The 24,987-nt window shown below is 39.7% G+C and overlaps 1 protein-coding gene across 1 annotated transcript in view; it reads left to right on the forward strand.

The window, feature by feature from the left end:
• cacna1ab (calcium channel, voltage-dependent, P/Q type, alpha 1A subunit, b) overlaps window positions 1-24,987 on the forward strand; it is a 180,094-nt gene that overhangs the window by 26,234 nt on the left and 128,873 nt on the right. The window contains exons 3-9 of the mRNA XM_039613577.1: window positions 2,470-2,561; window positions 2,905-3,057; window positions 3,475-3,662; window positions 5,885-5,988; window positions 6,111-6,226; window positions 6,359-6,403; window positions 6,676-6,768. Coding sequence (XP_039469511.1) covers window positions 2,470-2,561; window positions 2,905-3,057; window positions 3,475-3,662; window positions 5,885-5,988; window positions 6,111-6,226; window positions 6,359-6,403; window positions 6,676-6,768 — 791 coding nt within the window. The remainder of the gene's footprint in view (window positions 1-2,469; window positions 2,562-2,904; window positions 3,058-3,474; window positions 3,663-5,884; window positions 5,989-6,110; window positions 6,227-6,358; window positions 6,404-6,675; window positions 6,769-24,987) is intronic.

Here is a 24,987-nt window from a genome sequence, read left to right on the forward strand (position 1 = left end):
CCGTAGTTTCAGGTGCTGCACATCTCGTATCTTCACACCATAGACAATTGCCTTCAGATGACCCCAAAGATAAAAGTCTAAGGGGGTCAGATCGGGAGACCTTGGGGGCCATTCAACTGGCCCACGACGACCAATCCACTTTCCAGGAAACTGTTCATCTAGGAACCCTAACCCTAACCTGAAACTACGGATACTGGCTGACTTCTAAATGGCCACCATGGTCACCACCCATCTTGAGGAGTTTGCCCCCTCACATTTACTAATGTGCCACAAACAGGACTTTCATATCACCAACCATTCCGTTTTATCTTGGTGTATCCATATAAATGGCCCACCCTGTACAATACTGCTTTTTTTTTTTTTTTCTAATTTAGGGCGTACATTTATCAGGCACATAAAGATGGGACGGAATAGCATGTGAGCACCTCCATTTCCAAATAGTACTGATAGTTGAGGTTAGGTTTACGGGTGATTTGCAAAAGTTGTGCTGTTCTATAGATAGGCACAATCTGTTCATTTCAACATGGCATGCATAGTCTTCCAAGAGTCGTGCAGTTAAGCACAAGTAGGCAAACTGAGAGATGATATTCAGCTGCAACTCATTTACTAACAGGACGGGCACGGCTCGTTAATTGTAATCAGAAAACCAAATAAATGTGTACGCTAAACGTAGGCCCAAATGTAGGCAGTGTGGCAGACAGAGTCATAAAAATCGAAACGGGGTTCAGTAACTGACAGGCGCCAAAGTTGGACTGTAAATTGTGCTACAATATTTTGACATCACGTTCTATAGTTTTCTTGTATTAAGACAAATTACATCACGTCCATCGTCAGAACAAACCGTAAATGCCTGACTGACAAAGGTTCATTTCTATACTCTCAGACTGGTTGTGTTAACAGTACCACCACAACTTTACTATGGTTGATTTGTTTAGGGGAAAAAAATAAAGTAAAGTAAATTTAAAAAATATGCAGATTTTTTTTTGTATCTGTGATCTACATCTCACGGTTTGAATTTGTGTAGGTCAACCACTACAAACAGCCATGAGATCACAGTGAAAACCGTATGAGCTGTCCATGGTCCTGAAATTATAACAGTTTCCTTTAAATGTAATTTTTAAAAATGTAAAGTCATTTATGTATATGCATTGATCAGATGATTAAATGAAAAATAGGCTGCTATTAGGAATTCACGTGCCTGATGTTCATGTGTGGCCTGATTATTTTCAGGATAAGCTCCGAAGTCATCATCATGATCCCGCTGTTCTCTCTTTTCTTCTGTGATTTCATTCTGAATGTCTTTGCACAGGCTGTGAAATCATGGCCCATATACGAAATAACGCAAACATTAGTGAATCAGCTTGTGACAAATACAAGAGGGTCAGAACCACCAAACCCACCAACCCCAGTTTGTGTTAGCAAATCCAGTCCACAGTGTCATGTATTATGGTGCTATAGGAAAGCTTGTTTACAACTACAGGCCATGTAAAAGTTGACTTATAAGAAAGCAGCTAATAAATGAGTCCAGATTTGAACTATGAGTTTTTTTCAGTGGTCAAAGGATAGTCATACAAATGCACAAAAATGCCAGCTAGTGAATGAGAATGATGCTGAAGCTGTGTGACAGCTGGGCTTTTCTTTCTTGTCATTGGTAGCTAATGTGTGGACAGTTACAGTAAGCAAATCACCTCAAAGTATCCTTGTTTGAACTAACTGAGCTTTAAAGAAGAAAGCGAAACTTTTTAGCATCAGATGTCTTCCTATGCAGTGCGCTCCCTCTATCTCACTCCTCTTCCTCAGTACATCCCCTGTCTACGCCCCCACACTTCCTCCCTCCCCCTCCTATAGGACCTACCCTGCCTTCCGCCTACGTTCAAGACAGGTTGGAAAATTCCATGCTCCGTCTCCAGCTGACTTTATGCCAGAGCTCTCTCACTCACACACACAAACACACACACACACACACACACCTACACATTAAAGACACACAGAGCAGTCAGAACAGATACAGAATGTGTCAGCAGTTCCCAACAGCAAACATATTGTTACTGAAGTAACTCATCACACACATAGATATTGGTTTAAGGTGAACATATAGTTGTCCTTATGTTTTCTGATTGTTATTTTTGCTTTCAACTGAGACGTTTTCTGTTATTTAGCCCTTAGCCTAGCATTGATGGGTAAAATAGTTGAAGTACCTTGTCAGTATAGAACAACAGAGCACAACAGCACATCTTAACTGCATCTTTAAATTTCACTACAAAGCTGAATCAACACCTCTGTGAATATTCAGATTGCAAAATCGGTTTTGAGACTTGCACAAAGAAAGCATTCATTGAAGGACAGCTGACTTGAGCAGAACTGGTTTAAGCTAGGTGTACATAATAAAGTGGCGAGAGTGTAAATGGTAAATGATAGTGTTGACTGCTTTCAGAGACGATCTTATGTATTTTGTTTCTTTCTCTGTAGTATTTTGTCATCAGTGGGGTCTACGTTTGACCTGAGAACACTGCGAGCCGTCAGGGTGCTGCGACCCTTAAAACTGGTGTCTGGAATTCCAAGTAAGTGTTTTTGTTTCTATGCTAATTTCAGATCCTTCCATACAAACCGTGCCACATTCAAGTCCAATGAATAAAATCTGAACAAATCTGAATTGTACTGCAAGTTGCAGGGGTTTTTTTATATTTTGTATATTCTTTGTCATTACAAAGTGGTCGCCAATCGAGGAGCTACTAGACAAGCTAACCTCACTCCTCTTAATTTACTGACTGACATTTAGCAACATTTACTGACCTTACATAAATCAGTTAGTAGCATACTGTCTACTTTATTTTTGATTTGTTTTAAAAAGCACCCAATTCCAAGTCTATTATTTATTTGCTTGTCTTGCACTGAATCCTCCAGGCCTGCAGGTGGTGCTCAAGTCCATTATGAAGGCAATGATTCCCCTGCTGCAGATTGGTCTCCTCTTATTTGTGGCCATCCTCATGTTTGCCATCATCGGCCTGGAGTTTTACATGGGACAGTTCCACAAGACTTGCTATGATGATGTTACAAGTAAGTAGAAAAGGGTAAAAAAAAAAAACATTTGTGGTGAGCCTTTGTGACTTGTTCCAACAGAAAGGGTGGTGGCCCCATCCCATTTCAGGTGTACCATAGGGCTTCTTTTCATTAGGAAAATAACAAATAAATGATAAAATAAACGATGGAGGCTTTAGTTTTTTGGGTCCTGGTATTTTGCTGTGTGCTATCCTCATGGCTTATTGTAACACTTGAATAGGACTGGCTTCATTGACTTAAAATACATGAGTGTGTGTATGTGTAACTCTCTGAAAAAAGTGTGTTACTTTGTCTGAATTTGTAAGCCTCTTGAACAGATGAACACAGCCAGTCACTAAGATTTTTTTTCCTGATCCCCAAAATAGGTGCTTTAGTTATTTTATAGTGAAGCTGTATCTTTCTCTCTGTGATCAGATGAGACTGCAGATGACAGGCCATGTGGTACTGCATCGCCATCCCGGCTGTGCCCTAATGGCACGCACTGTGGGGAAGAGTGGATTGGACCCAACTACGGGATCACCCAGTTCGACAACATTCTGTTCGCAGTGCTCACCGTCTTCCAGTGCATCACCATGGAGGGATGGACAAACATGCTGTACCACGTATGTTTGACTAGCCACCAGAGACCCTTTTTCTTTTAACTGAACATCAGGCGATCGGGGAGAACCATTATGCTTTCACTGTGGAAAGCAGTTACCTGTACCCATTGGTTTGTGCTCTACTGTTTTGAGTGCATCACCACTTCAACCACATATTGCGCTAGTACTAGATTGCATCAGTGCATTGCACCGACACCCATATTTACTAATTAGTGATACCATAAATAAAATCCCCTAGGCATAATGAAAATTTGCTGAAATTTGACCATTGACTAAACCATATTATTTGTCAGATAAATGCATTAAAAAGGCTCCAAAGTTAGACATATTAACATAGAAGCCGATAGAGACTGACTCACTTTTAAGCCTGTGGTCATTCAAGGAACTGCAGTTTGAGGTTTAAATTTGGTGAAAGCAGTAAAGTGATTTTTACTCTTTTTTGTATTTAAGCACACTGGACTTGCTACATTGGTTGCAGGTGAAGGTTAGAGTTGAGCTGAATTTCATTTATCTAAATGAAGCGTAAAGTATTTAAAGATCTGATTCAAAATGCCATTTATTTGCCCAAAAGACATATCCCGTCAACTCTGTTATTATCTCTTTGACTTCCTTTATCCATCATCTGTCCTTTTCCTGCTTTTGGAGCTGCTCTCTTTTTCTGTCTGCCTCCTTCTCCTCCGCTCACTATTCTGGTCTGTCTCGCTCTATATTTAACATCTTTTCTGATGGATGGAGGCTGACTTCCACTTTCACACGAGCAGTTGGGAGGAAACCAATGAAAATTTAATAGAGGATGGACTGAGCATTGTAGCAGCAGTACAAAATCCAGTACGTAGATGCAGCCCTCCAACAGTGGATTATAATCATAGTTTATAAGCTCATAGTTTATCAAAAAGAAATACGATATCCTCCAGCAACCGGGTTCATGTTATTGTCAGTGGAGTGAAAGAAGTAAGTCACACAGTGTCCGAGGATTACAGGTAGACCCAAAAACCTTTGAACGTACTTTCTAAATTTTTTTGGTAGTTTTGCCTCTGCACACTGCTCATGGTGGATTATAAATTAAACAGTCAGCGTGTGAGTAGAGTGTTGGCTTTCATTTTAACAAAAAATTAGAAATAAAATTTACTCTTTACGTATTAAAGACATTTTCAATACAGTCCTCTGTTTTCAGAGGTTCAAAAGTAATGGGACAAACAAACATTTTTAAAATATTAGAATCGTTTATAATACTCACAGGACAATTGTTTCCACTTTACTTTCAATTGCTGCTTGTTTGTGGCTCTCACTGCCTTCAGTTTTGACTTTAGTAACTGAAAAGCACACATTGTTGCAGTGATGCCCAAACTGTGGTGTTGAGCACTGAAGGTAGTTCAGGTACAGTTTTCTGTATGAATTTATTCATTTATATGAAAAGTGAATTAAAGCTGGTAATAGGAGGGGGTTAGTTTGAGATACTGCTTTGACCTACATTTACTGTTCTTTCGTCAAAGTTTTGGTAATAACACTTTCCATATGACTGGGTTGCATTAGCAATTTATAGCCAACAGCCTGTGTTGTTTAGGTTTCTTGAATAAAAATTTTAAAGAAGTGCATCACTTCTTGTATTTTGATTAGAGTGAAGATTTAAGATTGGGTGGGATTTTCTGAGTGGGATGTTTTAAGTGGTCCACAGTACTCTTGACATTTGGAATGACTGCTCTGTTAGGTTCTATCTATGAGATACATATAATCTATTAGATTAGATTGGGGTCAGATAAGTGATTTAACTACTGAAGAATACCCCTTTCTTTGCCTTGAGAAGCTTTAGGGTTGGTTTAGCAGTGGTCATTATCCATCTGTGTGAACAGTTTTGCAGCATCTGTCTGAGTTTGAGCAAAGAGTATAGCCTCAAATATTTCAAAATTCAATGTGCTACTTGTATGAGCAGTCACATTGGCGTTGTGGTTACATAAATGCCCACGCCACCATGTTTGACAGATGATGTGGTGTACTTTTTCTTCTCTCTTCCCATCATTCTGGTACATGTTAACCTTGATCTCATCTCCGAAGAATTCCACAAAAATGAACAAAGTAATCAAATCTGACAGTTGTGTGCTAGAGTGACTAAAGTGTTGAAAGGCTTATTAGAACAAACGTAGTTGACATTCTCTACAGAAGAAAAGCAAAGGAGAGTTAAAAAAACAACAGTGCATGACCGATGTGTGGCCGTGTGTCTCTTGCAGAGTAACGATGTAAGTGGCAGTTACTTTAACTGGATGTACTACGTCCCCCTCATCATCATCGGCTCCTTCTTCATGCTCAACCTGGTGCTGGGTGTACTCTCAGGGTAAAAGCCTGCTATTTGTCTTGCAAAAACAATTGAGCTTTGTTTTTTTTCCCACAATATTTTATGTTTTGCACTTTCGTTCCATGAATAGTAAAAAGAATAAATGACAAATGTTCCCACAGTGAATTTGCCAAAGAGAGGGAGCGAGTGGAGAACAGGAGCGAGTTCCTCAAGCTGAGGAGACAGCAGCAGATTGAGAGGGAGCTCAACGGATACCTTGAGTGGATCTGTAAAGCAGGTCAGTGCGCACTCGCATTCACACCAACGCTGACACATGCTGCTCAAGCTCCTTCTAGAGAATGAAAAAAAACACACACACAACCAAATCCTGATATAATGCTCGAAAATCTCATTTCATTGAATTCTACAGAGGAGGTGATTCTGGCTGAGGAAGATGCTACAGGGAACTTTGATGGTAACTAAACTTCATTTGTTGTGTTAATGTTTTTATATGACAATGAGAAAGGCACTGGCCATAGAGTATAAATAAAGGTACATCAAATAAAAGTCTAGTACAATTTTTTATCTTAAATGCTTTAGCGGTTTTTAGAGCTGCTCATTTAAATGTGCAAATAAATGTGGGATTTAGCGCGATACAGCAGCAAGTGACAGATTCTGTGGGAAGGGTGAGAGAGTGACATCTGAGAGACAGACTGAAGACGAGACAATTCGTTTCTCTTTCTCTAGGTTCGAGGCGTAGGCCAACCATCAAAACCAAAAACAACAAGACAGAGCTGCTGAACCCTGAGGAAGGAGAGGACAACATTGGAGATGCAGTAGGTAAGACAAACACAGGGATGAAGAGGTGGCACGCAAAGGACGAATAAGGACCAAGAACAGAGTTGTGTTTTGAATTATACACTCTTTATCATTGTAAAGATAGAGGAAACTGAACTGGAGATATAAATATGTTAAATCTTAAATATAGACTTTTATGTCTCCCTTATATCAGACTACTTTTAACAATCTTCCACCTCACATCATAACTGACTGAGGTGCCTCTTCCTATTAATAGTATGTCATTATTATGTGTGCCTATGGAAAGAGGCACACATATTACTATTCGTCGGATTTATTATTATGTGTGCCTATGCCAAGAGGCACACATATTACTATTCCTCGGATTTATTATTATGTGTGCCTTGCCAAGAGGCACACATATTACTATTCGTCGGATTTATTATTATTATTATTATTATTATTCTCCAGTTTCCGCCTGAAATTTTGCAGCGAATCTCGCCTCGCAGTTTTGAGACAAGCTTCATATATGTTACCTCATTTTGTGCGGCCGGATCTGGAATGGTGTGCTATGACTTTTGGTGTTTATGAATTTTATAGTTTTTTAAATATTAATATTTTAGTGAAAATTTTCCCGCGCTCCTCTGCCAAACAGTTTTGACATTAGGGTTACATATGTTAGATCATTTTGTGCGGCTGGAGCTGGACTATTATGTTATGACTTTTGGTGTTTATAACTTTTATAGTTTTTAAATATTAATATTTTAGTGCAAATTTAGGCCAATTCATCTTTTGGCGCCAAATAAACAGACTTCATTTGTGGTGTCTTGGCTCTCTCTAGTGGTATGCCGGGAGTGGTACAGCCTGTGTACCCTTATTTGGATTACCGTAATGATGACAATTTCAACGGTGCGCACAGCGTCGCTGCTTTCAGGAGCCCTTGGAATTTTTAAGGTTGCGCAAATCATTCAAAAGTTACGGTAATGCTTGGTGGAAAACTCAATATCCCACAATTCATAGCACGCCTCTACAGAGTGAACAATGGCGGCCACCACTTCGTTTTATATGTCTTTTATTCGTGTTTCTAGGTCACAAAATAAGCTTTTAAGATATTTTCAGGCGAGAATGTAGGTGTGTAAACTTCAAATATCTGCTTGTTTTATCAAGACATCCCATATTTAGCGACAGTGCTCTGACTACGTCGGTCCTGCCTGACAGCTAGCCGGCTACCTAGCTGGCTACCTAGCTAACTGCCGCGCACTTGGCTGCAAATGGATAGCGAGGGACTCTCTCTGTCGTTTCACCTCCTGGTCTCTCGCAAATGCTCGCATAGAATCGCAGTTACAGCTGGATGTGGAAAAAATAACTGAGTTGTTTGGTGGTGGAGCTACAACAGAGGGCAGCTACCCACCGGTGTGTGACAGAAAGGACATGCCGCCAACGAGACATATGAGGCCGGGCAGGCGATTGCTAACGCGGCGAGGTCAATCGTGGATCAGGGAAAGCGAAGGCAGGAGCGTGAGGTGAACTGAATTTCAGGTAAGAAGTTATGAACTGCACTCTATTTGGGTCAGATATAAACCGAGTTTAGGTGTAGTTTATTTAGCAGCAGTTCTCTTACGTGTTGCTGATAGCCGGCTAGCTAGCTAGTGCCGCTAGCATAGTTAGCTAGCACCGCTAGCGACCCTTCGTGAAAAAAAGCACCCAGGCTTGGCTTATATTGAGGCGGGTGAAACTCGTGTCAGCACCCGGTCGCTCGCCGACAGTATGTGTTTTAGCTGGACTTATTTTTCGTTTATATTGACCGATGATTTATTTATTTATTCATTTTAGTAACGGTATAAACAGTGAAAGGTGGTGGATTGGCCAGATGTAAACTTCAAATATCTGCTCGTGTTACCAAGACATCCCATATTAGCTCTGATGTTTTCGGTGCCTGCAAAGAGCTAGACAGGTAGCTAGCTAACCCGAGCTGGCTGTCTTTTGACTCAGGGTCATAGCTGGACTTATTTTTCGTTTTTATGAGCCGATGAGGGTTTTTTTTTAGTAACGGTACAAACAGTGAAAGGCGGTGGATTGTCCAGATGCTGGTCGATGTGGAAAAAATAACTGAGTTGTTTGGTGAGTCGCTGACGCCGAGCTACAACCGAGGGCAGCTATCCACCGGTGTGTGTCAGAAAGAACATGCGGGAACGAGGCGGCGGGCGACCGCCGATCGACCGGTGGTAGATCGTGGATCAGGGAAACCGAAGGCAGGAGAAGCAGGCGGCTGCGGTCGGAGCGTGAGGTGAACTGAATTTCAGGTAAGAAGTTATGACCTGCACTCTATTTGGGTCAGATATAAACCGAGTTTAGGTGTAGTTTATTTTTCTTGTGCTGACTTTTTACAATCAGTTATAATAACTCGTACTGCGTGGTAGCTAGCACGATGGAGTTTATGACAGCCTCCCCTGTCATTCTCTCGCCTGTTCAAACTTCAGTCATGAAACTGATCAATGATCGGCTTTTCTCTCTTGTTTGTTTATCGCGCTAAACAACAGCAGCACGTTTAAGCTTGATCAGCTGTTGTTAGAATTCATTTGATTTTAATTTCTAATATCAGCTGATGTTTGCTGGAGCCACAGCTGTAGAAGCGGCTGGTCGAAACCAGGAGATGACCTTACTGAATCATCAGAGCTGAACTGGTGATGGAGAAACAGGTTTACCTTTTTTTTAGGTGACATGAATGAGTTGAAGGAAGTTATGAACTGTTTCTGAGAGAAATAAACACCAAGCTCCTTTTTTATTTAGCTGACAGCTGGTAACTGTGCAGGGGTGGATCTAGCAAAGCTTTTGCCAGGGGCCAGGTAGGGCATTAACAGAGAAAGGTGGACACAAAGATATACTTTTCTTTCTTACTCTCATACAGGGAGTGCAGAATTATTAGGCAAGTTGTATTTTTGAGGAATAATTTTATTATTGAACAACAACCATGTTCTCAATGAACCCAAAAACACATTAATATCAAAGCTGAATGTTTTCGAAGTAGTTTTAGTTTGTGTTTAGTTTTAGCTATTTTAGGGGATATCTGTGTGTGCAGGTGACTATTACTGTGCATAATTATTAGGCAACTTAACAAAAACAAATATATACCCATTTCAATTATTTATTTTTACCAGTGAAACCAATATAACATCTCCACATTCACAAATATACATTTCTGACATTCAAAAACAAAACAAAAACAAATCAGCGACCAATATAGCCACCTTTCTTTGCAAGGACACTCAAAAGCCTGCCATCCATGGATTCTGTCAGTGTTTTGATCTGTTCACCATCAACATTGCGTGCAGCAGCAACCACAGCCTCCCAGACACTGTTCAGAGAGGTGTACTGTTTTCCCTCCTTGTAAATCTCACATTTGATGATGGACCACAGGTTCTCAATGGGGTTCAGATCAGGTGAACAAGGAGGCCATGTCATTAGTTTTTCTTCTTTTAAACCCTTTCTTGCCAGCCACGCTGTGGAGTACTTGGACGCTGCGTGTGATGGAGCATTGTCCTGCATGAAAATCATGTTTTTCTTGAAGGATGCAGACTTTTCCTGTACCACTGCTTGAAGAAGGTGTCTTCCAGAAACTTGCAGTAGGACTGGGAGTTGAGCTTGACGCCATCCTCAACCCGAAAAGGCCCCACAAGCTCACCTTTGATGATACCAGCCCAAACCAGTACTCCACCTCCACCTTGCTGGCGTCTGAGTGGGACTGGAGCTCTCTGCCCTTTACCAATCCAGCCACGGGCCCATCCATCTGGCCCATCAAGACTCACTCTCATTTCATCAGTCCATAAAACCTTAGAAAAATCAGTCTTGAGATATTTCTTGGCCCAGTCTTGACGTTTCAGCTTGTGTGTCTTGTTCAGTGGTGGTCGTCTTTCAGCCTTTCTTACCTTGGCCATGTCTCTGAGTATTGCACACCTTGTGCTTTTGGGCACTCCAGTGATGTTGCAGCTCTGAAATATGGCCAAACTGGTGGCAAGTGGCATCTTGGCAGCTGCACGCTTGACTTTTCTCAGTTCATGGGCAGTTATTTTGCGCCTTGGTTTTCCACACGCTTCTTGCGACCCTGTTGACTATTTTGAATGAAACGCTTGATTGTTCGATGATCACGCTTCAGAAGCTTTGCGATTTTAAGACTGCTGCATGCCTCTGCAAGATATCTCACTATTTTTGACTTTTCTGAGCCTGTCAAGTCCTTCTTTTGACCCATTTTGCCAAAGGAAAGGAAGTTGCCTAATAATTATGCACACCTGATATAGGGTGTTGATGTCATTAGACCATACCCCTTCTCATTACAGAGATGCACATCACCTAATATGCTTAATTGGTAGTAGACTTTCGAGCCTATACAGCTTGGAGTAAGACAACATGCATGAAGAGGATGATGTGGACAAAATACTCATTTGCCTAATAATTCTGCACTCCTGTATAAAATATTTAGCTTTTATTAAATAGTTATCTGAATCTTACAACCAAAGTTTGTATAATAATACACAAGATTGGCTGTAGACCATTGTTCATCATTCAGAACACTGTGTAAAAATAACAAAAACAAAAAGTGAATGCGAAAGTGCATACATATTTATTTTATGTGTTTGATGTGTGTCGGGGCGTGGTCTGCAGTGCCGCTGCAGGGGAGGTGGACCCACGGGTGTAAAGTCTGTGCTTTTGGGTGTGTGTTGGGCTATGAGTTGAAAAGCTACGGCTGCCTGTGTGGGTACACCAACCATGTGTGAAAAGTGGTCCATAACGTAATGCTTCAAAGCATGTTCATGCAAACATTGTCGGGGTCTGCCCTGATACAATGGGACTTCTGCTCATGAACCTGTGTGCACAGCGCCTGCAAATCGGGGCTGTCTGAAGTCACCTCATCTTTACCCAAAACTGTAAGCTGTCATCTGTGAGGCGCGAGCGTGTTTGTTTTATCATAATTCATGGTGGAGAATGGCTGCTCTGCTGAGTTTTGCTCTCTGTAGCCGTATGAATGGCAAACTACACTTATTAGCAGCGGCATAGGCACACATAAAATTTCTTCTGAAATTTTCGCTTTCTAGTTCTTATTATTATTATTATTTTCCTTTTTCCGCCTGAAATTTTGCAGTGTATCTCGACCCGCAGTTTTTGGACAAGCTTCATATATGTTACCTCATTTTGTGCGGCTGGATCTGGAATGGTGTGCTATGACTTTTGGTGTTTATGAATATTATAGTTTTTAAATATTAATATTTTAGTGAAAATTTTCCCGCGCTCCTCTGCCAAACAGTTTTGACAATAGGGGTACATATGTTACATCATTTTGTGCGGCTGGAGCTGGGCTAGTATGGTGTGACTTTTGGTGTTTATAACTTTTATAGTTTTTGAAATATTTAGATTTTAGTGCAAATTTAGGCCAATTTCTAGGCTCCTGAGAAAGATTCTGCTTTTGGCACCATAGAAACAGACTTCATTTGTGGTGTCTTGGCTCTCTCTAGTGGTATACCGGGAGTAGTACAGCCGAAAAGATTTTATCCTTGTGTTGAAAACTCCATATCCCACAATTCATAGCACGCCTCTACAGAGTGAACAATGGCGGCCACCACTTCGTTTTATATGTCTTTTATTCGTGTTTCTAGGTCACAAAATAAACTTTTAAGATATTTTCAGGCGAGAATGTAGGTGTGTAAACTTCAAATATCTGCTTGTTTTATCAAGACATCCCATATTTAGCGACAGTGCTCTGACTACGTCGGTCCTGCCTGACAGCTAGCCGGCTACCTAGCTGGCTACCTAGCTAGCTGCCGCACTTGGCTGCAAATGGATAGCGAGGGGACTCTCTCTGTCGTTTCACCTCCCTGGTCTCTCGCAAATGCTCGCACAGAATCGGAGTTACAGCTGGATGTGGAAAAAATAACTGAGTTGTTTGGTGGTGCTATAACGCGGAGCTACAACAGTGGGCAGCTATCCACGGTGTATGACAGAAAGGACATGCCCATGACGCCGATCGACCGGTGTTTGCTAACGCGGAGGTCAATCGTGGATCAGGGAAAGCGAAGGCAGGAGCGTGAGGTGAACTGAATTTCAGGTAAGAAGTTATGACCTGCACTCTATTTGGGTCAGATATAAACCGAGTTTAGGTGTAGTTTATTTAGCAGCAGTTCTCTTATGTGTTGCTGATAGCGGCTAGCTAGCTAGCGCCGCTAGCATAGTTAGCTAGCACCGCTAGCGACCCTTCGTGAAAAAAAAGCACCCAGGCTTGGCTTATATTGAGGCGGGTGAAACTCGTGTCAGCACCCGGTCGCTCGCCGACAGTATGTGTTTTAGCTGGACTTATTTTTCGTTTATATGGACCGATGATTTATTTATTTATTCATTTTAGTAACGGTATAAACAGTGAAAGGTGGTGGATTGGCCAGATGTAAACTTCAAATATCTGCTCGTGTTACCAAGACATCCCATATTAGCTCTGATGTTTTCGGTGCCTGCAAAGAGCTAGACAGGTAGCTAGCTAACCCGAGCTGGCTGTCTTTTTGACTCAGGGTCATAGCTGGACTTATTTTTCGTTTTTATGAGCCGATGAGGGTTTTTTTTAGTAACGGTACAAACAGTGAAAGGCGGTGGATTGTCCAGATGCTGGTCGATGTGGAAAAAATAACTGAGTTGTTTGGTGAGTCGCTGACGCGAGCTACAACCGAGGGCAGCTATCCACCGGTGTGTGTCAGAAAGAACATGCGGGGAACGAGGCGGCGAGCGACCGCCCGATCGACCGGTGGTAGATCGTGGATCAGGAAACCGAAGGCAGGAGAAGCAGGCGGCTGCCGGTCGGAGCGTGAGGTGAACTGAATTTCAGGTAAGAAGTTATGACCTGGACTCTATTTGGGTCAGATATAAACCGAGTTTAGGTGTAGTTTATTTTCGTTGTGCTGACTTTTTACAATCAGTTATAATAACTCGTACTGCGTGCGTGGTAGCTAGCACGATGGAGTTTCTATACAGCTGTGTGCGCGCTAAGTTACTGATGTTGAACTTTATGACAGCCTCCCTGTCATTCTCTCGCCTGTTCAAACTTCAGTCATGAAACTGATCAATGATCGGCTTTTCTCTCTTGTTTGTTTATCGCGCTAAACAACAGCAGCACGTTTAAGCTTGATCAGCTGTTGTTAGAATTCATTTGATTTTAATTTCTAGTATCAGCTGATGTTTGCTGGAGCCACAGCTGTAGAAGCGGCTGGTCGAAACCAGGAGATGACCTTACTGAATCATCAGAGCTGAACTGGTGATGGAGAAACAGGTTTACCTTTTTTTAGGTGACATGAATGAGTTGAAGGAAGTTATGAACTGTTTCTGAGAGAAATAAACACCAAGCTCCTTTTTTATTTTAGCTGACAGCTGGTAACTGTGCAGGGGCGGATCTAGCAAAGCTTTTGCCAGGGGCCAGGTAGGGCATTAACAGAGAAAGGTGGACACAAAGATATACTTTTCTTTCTTACTCTCATACAGGGAGTGCAGAATTATTAGGCAAGTTGTATTTTTGAGGAATAATTTTATTATTGAACAACAACCATGTTCTCAATGAACCCAAAAACACATTAATATCAAAGCTGAATGTTTTCGGAAGTAGTTTTTAGTTTGTGTTTAGTTTTAGCTATTTTAGGGGATATCTGTGTGTGCAGGTGACTATTACTGTGCATAATTATTAGGCAACTTAACAAAAACAAATATATACCCATTACAATTATTTATTTTACCAGTGAAACCAATATAACATCTCCACATTCACAAATATACATTTCTGACATTCAAAACAAAACAAAAACAAATCAGCGACCAATATAGCCACCTTTCTTTGCAAGGACACTCAAAAGCCTGCCATCCATGGATTCTGTCAGTGTTTTGATCTGTTCACCATCAACATTGCGTGCAGCAGCAACCACAGCCTCCCAGACACTGTTCAGAGAGGTGTACTGTTTTCCTCCTTGTAAATCTCACATTTGATGATGGACCACAGGTTCTCAATGGGGTTCAGATCAGGTGAACAAGGAGGCCATGTCATTAGTTTTTCTTCTTTTATACCCTTTCTTGCCAGCCACGCTGTGGAGTACTTGGACGCGTGTGATGGAGCATTGTCCTGCATGAAAATCATGTTTTTCTTGAAGGATACAGACTTTTTCCTGTACCACTGCTTGAAGAAGGTGTCTTCCAGAAACTTGCAGTAGGACTGGGAGTTGAGCTTGACGCCATCCTCAACCCGAAAAGGCCCCACAAGCTCACCTTTGATGATACCAGCCCAAACCAGTACTCCACCTCCACCTTGCTGGCGTCTGAGTGGGACTGGAGCTCTCTGCCCTTACCAATCCAGCCACGGGCCCATCCATCTGGCCCATCAAGACTCACTCTCATTTCATCAGTCCATAAAACCTTAGAAAAATCAGTCTTGAGATATTTCTTGGCCCAGTCTTGACGTTTCAGCTTGTGTGTCTTGTTCAGTGGTGGTCGTCTTTTCAGCCTTTCTTACCTTGGCCATGTCTCTGAGTATTGCACACCTTGTGCTTTTGGGCACTCCAGTGATGTTGCAGCTCTGAAATATGGCCAAACTGGTGGCAAGTGGCATCTTGGCAGCTGCACGCTTGACTTTTCTCAGTTCATGGGCAGTTATTTTGCGCCTTGGTTTTCCACACGCTTTCTTGCGACCCTGTTGACTATTTTGAATGAAACGCTTGATTGTTCGATGATCACGCTTCAGAAGCTTTGCAATTTTAAGACTGCTGCATCCCTCTGCAAGATATCTCACTATTTTTGACTTTTCTGAGCCTGTCAAGTCCTTCTTTTGACCCATTTTGCCAAAGGAAAGGAAGTTGCCTAATAATTATGCACACCTGATATAGGGTGTTGATGTCATTAGACCATACCCCTTCTCATTACAGAGATGCACATCACCTAATATGCTTAATTGGTAGTAGGCTTTCGAGCCTATACAGCTTGGAGTAAGACAACATGCATGAAGGGGATGATGTGGACAAAATACTCATTTGCCTAATAATTCTGCACTCCCTGTATAAAATATTTAGCTTTTATTAAATAGTTATCTGAATCTTACAACCAAAGTTTGTATAATAATACACAAGATTGGCTGTAGACCATTGTTCATCATTCAGAACACTGTGTAAAAATAACAAAAACAAAAGTGAATGCAAAAGTGCATAAATATTTATTTTACGTGTTTGATATGTGTGGCGGGCGTGGTCTGCAGTGCCGCTGCAGGGAGGTGGACCCACCTGAGGGGCATCTGCAATCACACCTCTCGGGCGTAGTCTGTGCTCTCTCGGCTGTTTTTGGGTGTGTGTCGGGCTGTGAGTTGAAAAGCTACAGCTGGCTGGGAGGGTACACCAACCATGTGTGAAAAGTGGTCCATAACGTACTGGTTCAAAGTGTGTTCGTGCAAACATTGTCGGGGTCTGCCGTGGTACAGAGGGACTTCTGCTTATGAACCTGTGTGCACAGCGTCTGCAAATCGGGGCTGTACAAAGTGACCTCATCTTTACCCAAAACTGTAAGCTGTCATCTGTGAGGCGCGAGCGGTGTTTGTTTTACCATAATTCATGGTGGAGAATGGCTGCTCTTCTGAGTTTTGCTGTCTGTAGCCGTATGAATGGAAAACTACACAGATTAGCAGCGGCATAGGCACACATAAAATTTCTTCTGAAATTTTCGCTTTCTAGTTCTTATTATTGTGTGGATGCTGGAGGCATCCACACTATTGAGTTCCTGTTTCTCTTTATTCTTTATACTTTATTATTATTATTATTATTATTATTATTCCAGTTGCTTCCGTGACGTTTTTTACACTTTTCTACTTCCACAATTTTCAGCCGATTTTCACCGTTCAAATTTTAAACTATTCTGCTATTTCTGCTAATGATTGCTATGACTTTTGGTATTTTTAACTCTTATACTTTTTAAAATATTACGTTTTTTTCCTTTAATTTGTCCCATTGAAATGAATGGGAAACTTCCGCAATTCTGCTAAAACTTACTCTTTTTGAAACTTAACTACGTTCTCATACTTTCGCCTAGAACAACCATTCAAATTTTAAAATGTTCACAAATTATTGGGCTATTCATGAATGATTCAGCTTTTTCATATCTGTTACCGTTTTCATCGTATCCCTCTCTAAGTTTTGAGTTTCATCTTTGTGATTTTCACAAAATACATGCGTTGTTATGGTTGCTATGCAGTTGGTTCTAAGTGAGCCACTGTACCTTTGGCAATTTTCTCTTCATGTCCGAACAACTTCTTGCTACTCGCTCAATTTTCACTTAACCCACACAAATTATACATCAAAACGTAGGTATTTTTGCTGGCTTTCAGAAAATGTTACTATCATTGTTGTGAGATTTATAGAATTTTGGCAAATCACCTCAGACCAACACAAAGTCAGAAAACTCTCCATAGAAAGTCAATGGAGAGCTTGTTCAAAATCATCGCTGATTTCTCTAATGAGAGGCATATTCGAATCGTCATATCTCCTTAACGAAGCGAAGTTAAAACATGAGGCTTGTCCCGTATATCTTCAGACACTCCTGATGCTCACAATTCAAGAATTTCTTTCTCACCTATTACCGTTCTGAAATGAGTTAGACTTGTTTGAGGGTAGGAAATTCGTCCTTTGCTCAGATTTCTTCAGATTTCAAACTCTGAAATGAACCACTTTTTCTCTTGTCATATCTTTTTAATGGATTTCCACAGAGACCTGAAAATTTCCATGATTGTTCACCAAAGCCTGCTGTCTCTTACGGTGAAAGAATGATATCGATACTCCAAATAGATTTAGAGTTAGAAAGCGTTGTTTGAGGGCAAGTCAAGGCAGATTTTGCTTGCCTCTACTCAGTTATGGTGCATTAGAAGTCAAATATCTTCAATAATTCATATTTTAATGATAAAGTGTCAACACTTTAAGATTCCCCATCTCTTCTGAACAAAACGGTGTAAGAATGACTGTTCTAGCCCCTACGGTTAGGAAATTATGGCCATTTGTTTGAGAGGAATCCTCACTATGAGAAATTCACTGCATAAATCCTGTCTCTGTGCTCTGTGTGTGTAAAACGGCTGCACCTGTTTTGGCGGGAAAAAGTACACAGCCTCTCTGATTGGTGGATTCAAATTTAGCAGCTCCCAGGCTGCTTGACTGACCTAGAAACTTGATTTTCTCTCCTGTGTGTGTGTGTGTGTGTGTGTGTGTGTGTGTGTGTGTGTGTGTGTGTGTGTGTGTGTGAGAGAGAGAGAGAGAGAGATAGAGAGGGCGAGAGAGAGTTTTATGGGAGCATCTTATTGTATGATTTAAATTCAATATATTTAGACTGGTTGACTGAATTTGATCCTCTGTGTGTCTCTCTGTGCATGTGTGTTTCCATATGTGTCCATATTTGTGATTGTGTCACTGTTATACTTTTTTTTGATTTTTTTCATTTAACAATTACATTTGAGGGACCCTTAGCATGTTCAGGATTCTTTCAGCTGTCCATTTTGCTTTTCCAATTTTTCTATTTAAGTTATTACTATTTTGTTGAGTCATATCATTTCTGCTGCTTTTCAGTATTTGTGCTAAATATAGCATTTCTGCAAAATCATACTATGTCTGCTATTTTATGAGATTTGTGCTAAATACAGCATTTCTGCTAAATCATACTATTTCTGCTATTTCATAAGATTTGTACTAAATATAGTGTTTCTGCCAAATATAGTATTTCTGCTTAATTATAGTATTTCTGCCATTTTATAGTATTTGTGCTAAAACATAGTATTTCTACTAAATGTAGTATTTATGCTTAATCATACTATTTGTATATATTTCTGCCAGGACCCCAGGCAGCTAATCCTCTGTGAGGACTGATACATATAAAATTTACATATCAGGGCCTGCACGGCTTCCCAGCCAGCCAATCATATCTGAGGTCTGCCCTTTCTTCTCTCGTCATATCTCAGCGACAGATGTACAAAGAGCAATGCAAATCACAGTCAAAGTACACGAAAATACGCTGATTCACCCAGTACAAGAATTATGCTTCTAGTCCACCTAGTTTTTGAGTTACACGACGTTTTGTAACTCCAAAAACTGTCTTTTTTGCTCTCACCGCAATCTAATTCTGACTGCTCATCACCCTGTTTTCCAGGCGCTCGCTCTCTTTCCCAGTGGCGCAGTTGGTAATGACACAGGTCTGCAACCAAAAGGTCGTGGGTTCAATTACACCTTGGGCAACATGTTTTTTTTTCCTACAAATTAATACACTATCACAGACCAGTAATTGATATTCATCATTTATTACAATTCTGCAAACTTTTATGATTTTAGCAGCTTTTCTAATATGGACCTCAGATTCTTGTTAACACTCCATGGCACAAATACTCTTCCCTTTAGGCTCTGTGTATGTGTGTGTGTATCAATATTTCTCCCATTTTAAAGTATTACTCCTCCATAATTGTATTTCTGTTAAATCAAAGTACTTTTACTACATCTTAGTACTTCTGCTCAATCATAGTATTTCTGCTAAATCATAGTATTTTGCCAAATTATGGTTTTTGTGCCAAATCATAACATTTGTTTTATGTTACAGTATTACTACTAAGTGGAGGAATTTCTGTCATGTTACAGTATATGTGCTGATTACAGTATTTCTGCTAAATCATAGGATTTCTACTATATTATATTTTTCTTTCTAAATATAGCATTTCTGCTATATAATTGTATTACTGCTATGTTATAATATTTGTGCTAAACCAGAGTATTTCTGCTGAAACATAGTATTTCTGCCGAATGATAGTATTTCTGTCAAATTACAGTATTTTTGCTAAAACATAGTATTTTTAAAAAAAATTCAATATTAATAGTAAATTACAGTGTCTCTGGTAAATCGCAGCATTTCTGCTATGTTGTACTGTTTTTCTAAATCATAGTATTTCTGTAATGTTTAAGAATGTTTGCCTAAATATATTCTTTCTGTTATCTTATACTATTTCTCCTAAATTCTTGTATTTTTGAGAAGTTATCGTGTTTCTGGTAAGTTACAATATTTCTGCTAAGTTCTGCTATGCTATTGTATTTCTGCCAAGTATTATGTTTCCTCTAAGATATTGCAGTTCTGCTAAGTTACTACATTTTAGCAAAGTTCCTTTTCTTCTGCAAAGTTTTTACAAATTCTGCAACTTTTCAGCTTTTTCTGCTTGTTTCAGCAGACAGCTTCAGCATTACAGCATCCACACTGCATTTTCGCAGGAAATGCAAATTTTTCTAGTTGTGTGGATGCTTTATGCATCCACACTATTGAGTTCCTGTTTCTCTTTATTGTGTGGATGCTTTAAGGCATCCACACTATTGTTTTCCTGTTTCTCTTTCTTCTTTATTATTATTCCAGTTGCCACTTTTTGTACGTTTTTTGGCACTTAACTACTTCCACAATTTTCAGCCGATTTTCACCGTTCAAATTTTAAACTATTCTGCTATTTCTGCTAATTCCGGCTATGACTTTTGCTATTTTCTGCTCTTATACTTTTTAAAATATTAAGCTTTTTTCCTTTAATTTGTCCCATTGAAATGAATGGGAAACTTCCACAATTCTGCTAAAACTTGCTTGTTTTTGAAACTTAACTACTTTTTCCTACTTTCACGTAGAACAACCATTCAAACTTTAAAATGTTCACAAATTATTGGGCTATTCATGGATGATTCAGCTTTTTCATATCTGTTACCATTTTCATCTTATCCTCTTAAAGTTTTGAGTTGCAAAATTGTGATTTTTCAGAAAATACATGTGTTGTTATGGTTGCTATGCACTTGGCTTCCAGTGTGCCACTGTAGGTTTCGCAGTCTTCTCTTCATGTCCGAACAACTTCTTGCTACTTGCTCAATTTTCACTCAACTTCCACAAATTATACATCAAAACGTAGGTATTTTTGCTGGCTTTCAGAAAATGTCACCATCATTGTTGTGAGATTCATAGAATTTTGGCAAATCTCCTCAGACCAACACAAAGTCGGAAAACTCTCCACAGAAAGTCAATGGAGAGTTTGTTCAAAATCATCGCTGATTTCTGTAATGAGAGGTATATTCGAATCGTCATATCTCCTTAACGAAGCGAAGTTAAAACATGAGGCTTGTCCCCGTATATCTTCAGACACTCCTGACGCTCACAATTCAAGAATTTTTTTCTCACCTATTACCGTTCTGAAATGAGTTAGACTTGTTTGAGGGTAGGAAATTCGTCCTTCGCTCAGATTTCTTCAGATTTCAACCTCTGAAAATGAACCACTTTTTTCTCTCGTCATATCTTTTGATAGATTTCCACACAGACCTGAAAATTTCCATGACTGTTCACCAAAGCTTGCTGTCTCTTACGGTGAAAGAATGATATCGATACTCCAAATAGATTTAGAGTTAGAAAGTGTTGTTTGAGGGCAAGTCAAGGCGGTTTTTGCTTCGCCTCTACTCAGTTATGGTGCATTAGAAGTCAAATATCTTCGATAATTCATATTTTAATGATAAATTGTCATCACTTTACGATTCCCCCATCTCTTCTGAACAAAACGGTGTAAGAATGACCGTTCTAGCCCCTACGGTTAGGAAATTATGGCCATTTGTTTGAGGGGAATCCTCACTATGAGAAATAAACTGCAAAAATCCTTTCTGTCTCTGTGCTGCGTGTGTAAAAGCCTGCACTTGGTGCACCAGTTTTGGCGGGAAAAAGTACACAGCCTCTCTGATTGGTGGATTCAAATTCAGCAGCTCCAGGCTGCTTGACTGACCTAGGGACATACAGGAAACACAGTATGCACAGCCACTGTTTGTTCACTTGCTGCTGCTGCTGCTGTGTGTGTGTGTGTGTGTGTGTGTGTGTGTGTGTGTGTGTGTGTGTGTGTGTGTGTGTGTGTGTGTGTGTGTGTGTGTGTGTGAGACCCTTTTTGGCAGCATGTCATTGTAGGATTCAAGTTGATTATATTTAGACTGGTTGACTCGATTACATCCTGTGTGTGTCTCTCTCTGTGCATTTGTGTTTCCATTTGTGTCCATAATTGTAATTGTGTGTATCTGCTGGCTGTTATTTCTTTCTTTTCTTTTCTACCAAATCATAGTGTTCCTGCTAAATCATAGTATTTCTGCTACTTTTTGGTATTTGTGATACATACAGTATTTCTGCTAAAACATAGAATTTCTGCTATTTTATAGGATTTGTGCTAAATGTAGTATTTCTGCTAAATACTATTATTTCTTCCAAATCATATTATTTCTGCTAAATTATTATGTTTCTCTTAAGTCACAATTTTTTTGCTAAGATGTGATGCTACTGCTCCATGTCTGAAATACATTACAGAAAGCCCATGTCTCTGTCGGTGTGAGCAAGGGATGCAGCTGCACTGACAGGGACAACTACATAGCCTGATGAAGCAGACAGAAGTGACAGCTCTGATTGGTGGATTCAAATTGAGCAGATCCAGGCTTTTTGACTCTCATAGATACAGCTGAAAATATAAAGCTGAAAAAAAAAACTGAAAAAGCCAATGTCAGTGTTTGAAGTTTTTTAACTTCTAATAACTTTACAGAAGTGTGTGTGTGTGTGTGTGTGTGTGTGTGTGTGTGTGTGTGTGTGTGTGTGTGTGTGTGTGCTTGTGTGACTCAATTTTTATTCGTTGGTGACCAGCATCCATTAGTGTATTCAACTTGACCAGATGATTGACTGGCATAGAAACACACAGGACACGTTTGTTTGTCCCTGTGTGCCCTTGTGTGTGTATGTTTGTATGTATGTCTGTGTTTATCCTTGCATCCATGTTTTTGCACATTGTTTTCTGAATATGGGTTATTTATCACTGTGTGTGTTTGTCCCTATTTGTAAACATTGCTAGGCATCTCATTTTTGCCTTAGCTTTGTGTATCTGCTGGCAGTTCCTCTGTAACATTTCTAATGTTTCTGCCAATTTTTCACAGTTGAACAACAACTAATTTTTTGAGGAAACTTCAGCTTTTTGAAGCTGGCTGTTTTGCATTTCCAATATTTCCGCTAAAGTATTACTTTTCTGCTAAATTATTACTTTTCTGCTAAATTATACTATTTCAGCTCCTATGTTGCATTTCTACTATGTGTTACTATTATACTACTGTATATTAAGTTATACTCTTACACCATTTCTTCCTGGTTTTTAGGTTTGCGCTACATATTAACATTTCTGCTGTATTACAACACTTCTGCAATGTTGTTCTACTTCTTCCAAGTTACTATGTTTCTGCTGAGTTACAATATTTCTGTAACTAAAATAAATTTTAGCAGGCCTCAACCCGCCATGCATGTTAACCATGTAAAATAAATATTTATGTAGATATTTTGCAAATATTTATTATTCATTTTTTAGGAGCATAGTGCTTTTTTCCAAATTCAGGTGAAGGCCCTTTATGCGCTGAAAGCCCAAAGGTGATATAAGGATCAGTTTTTGTTTGATACATGGACAATTCAAGTTCAGCTTTTCAATTCATTTAAGAGAGACCTTCAACTGGATGTTTTTACTTTTGTTATTTTTAAGAGTTCAAAATGTGTCCATTACATAAATAAATTTTCATTTACTTTGTAGCATTTCATGGATTTCATAAGCAACACAGTATAGTTGTTTATACAGAGCATAAAGGTAAAAAACAATGTGTGCAGTGTTATCTTCATTTCAGATGTCAAAAAGTATTTGTGGCTCCCAGTGTTTTCTTTTTCGTGCAAACCGGGTCCAAATGGCTCTTTGGTTCTTAAATGTTGCTGACCCCTGGTTTAGATGGTTGTCTTTAAAACCTTCACTGAAGAGTCTTGTTGGAGAAAGCCACACCTTTACCTCACTGCAGCAGGGGTGAACAAGTGGGTGCAAGTCTATTTAGGTTAGAATCCATATGATTATAACCAATATGTATTAGAATAAAATAAATAAATGTGCAATGAACATGTCAGGAGTCACTGTTGAAAAGCCTCATGGCAGTGGGGTTAAAGGACCTCCTGAACCTCTGACTCCTGCAGTGCAGTGAGGTGAGCCTCTGCAGCTCCTACTGTCCTGTGAGGATGCTTAGGTGAACACCAACACCAGCCCCTTGGTTTTGTTGTTCAGGAGAAGACTGTTCTTATTACTCCAGCCAGTTAAATAAATATATCATAATACACTACATTTTAACATAATGACCTTATATTTATTTATGACTTTTAACCATAATTTCAAATTAAAATAATCATGTTTGAAATATTTAATCAACTTATAGAATTAAATCTCTGCTAGTTGTTTTCTGTTCCAAAATATCTAGTTTAATACTATTTAAATTTACATATATTTTTGTAAATTACACAAAATTGGCATGGCGGAGTTTCCCACTACCCGTGAATGCCTCTTATTTTACGTCTCTGGCTGACTCCTGGATCTCCGCCCACTCTCTGCTCGATCCCTGCCGGTAAGCACTGCTTCTCTGTCTCTCTTTTCTGAAATAAAATGTCTATAAGCTGTTTGAGTGATTTACCAAGTTGTTGTTAGTGACTTATAAAGCCAGTCAAGTATAAGTCATATTAAAGTGACACAATGGCTGCTTTGTTAGTGAAACGTTGTAATTTTAGTATTTAAAAGGAGTGTTCTGTAAGCTAGCCCTAACAACCAAGTGCTAACGCCTAGCCTAGCTCCTATAGGCCCAGTGCGAAATGTATTTGGTTCATTTGATTGTTTAATACAGTTATTGTGTTGTATTTGGTTCATTCGGTGTGTTAGTGTTTCTGAGTCTCTTAGGGAAGCTGAAGTTAGTTCTCCTCTTCACAAATCAGTCAGTTAAAACGGCCTCATTCTTTAGGGTTGTAAGGTAATAAGCCGCCATCTTAGAACCACTGATAAGCTGCTGAAGCAGCAGGGTCGGCAACTTCAAAGGAGCCATTTTACCACCTCTGACAGAAGGCCGGGAGAAAAAGAGTCACGTGCCTGTGCGGGTGTGTCTGTGTTGTGGGTTAATTAACAGAAGGGAGAGAGAGAGTGAGGATAAAACACATAATATAAGAATAATAACATTTCTTAACAAGAAGAAGTTTTTTTAATTAATCAATTTTAGTTTTTAGTTAAATTTTAAGAACTGTTTAACAAACACTAGTTTGTGCAGACTGGTTTGTTTTTAAGTAAAACCTACACCTGCAGCTCTGTTTAATTTTTCACAAAGTGAGAAGTTAATAAAATATAAAAAAGGCCACCTTCAAATAAAT

Source organism: Oreochromis aureus, linkage group 6, assembly GCF_013358895.1.
Source record: "Oreochromis aureus strain Israel breed Guangdong linkage group 6, ZZ_aureus, whole genome shotgun sequence".
Classification (NCBI taxonomy): Eukaryota; Metazoa; Chordata; class Actinopteri; order Cichliformes; family Cichlidae; genus Oreochromis; species Oreochromis aureus.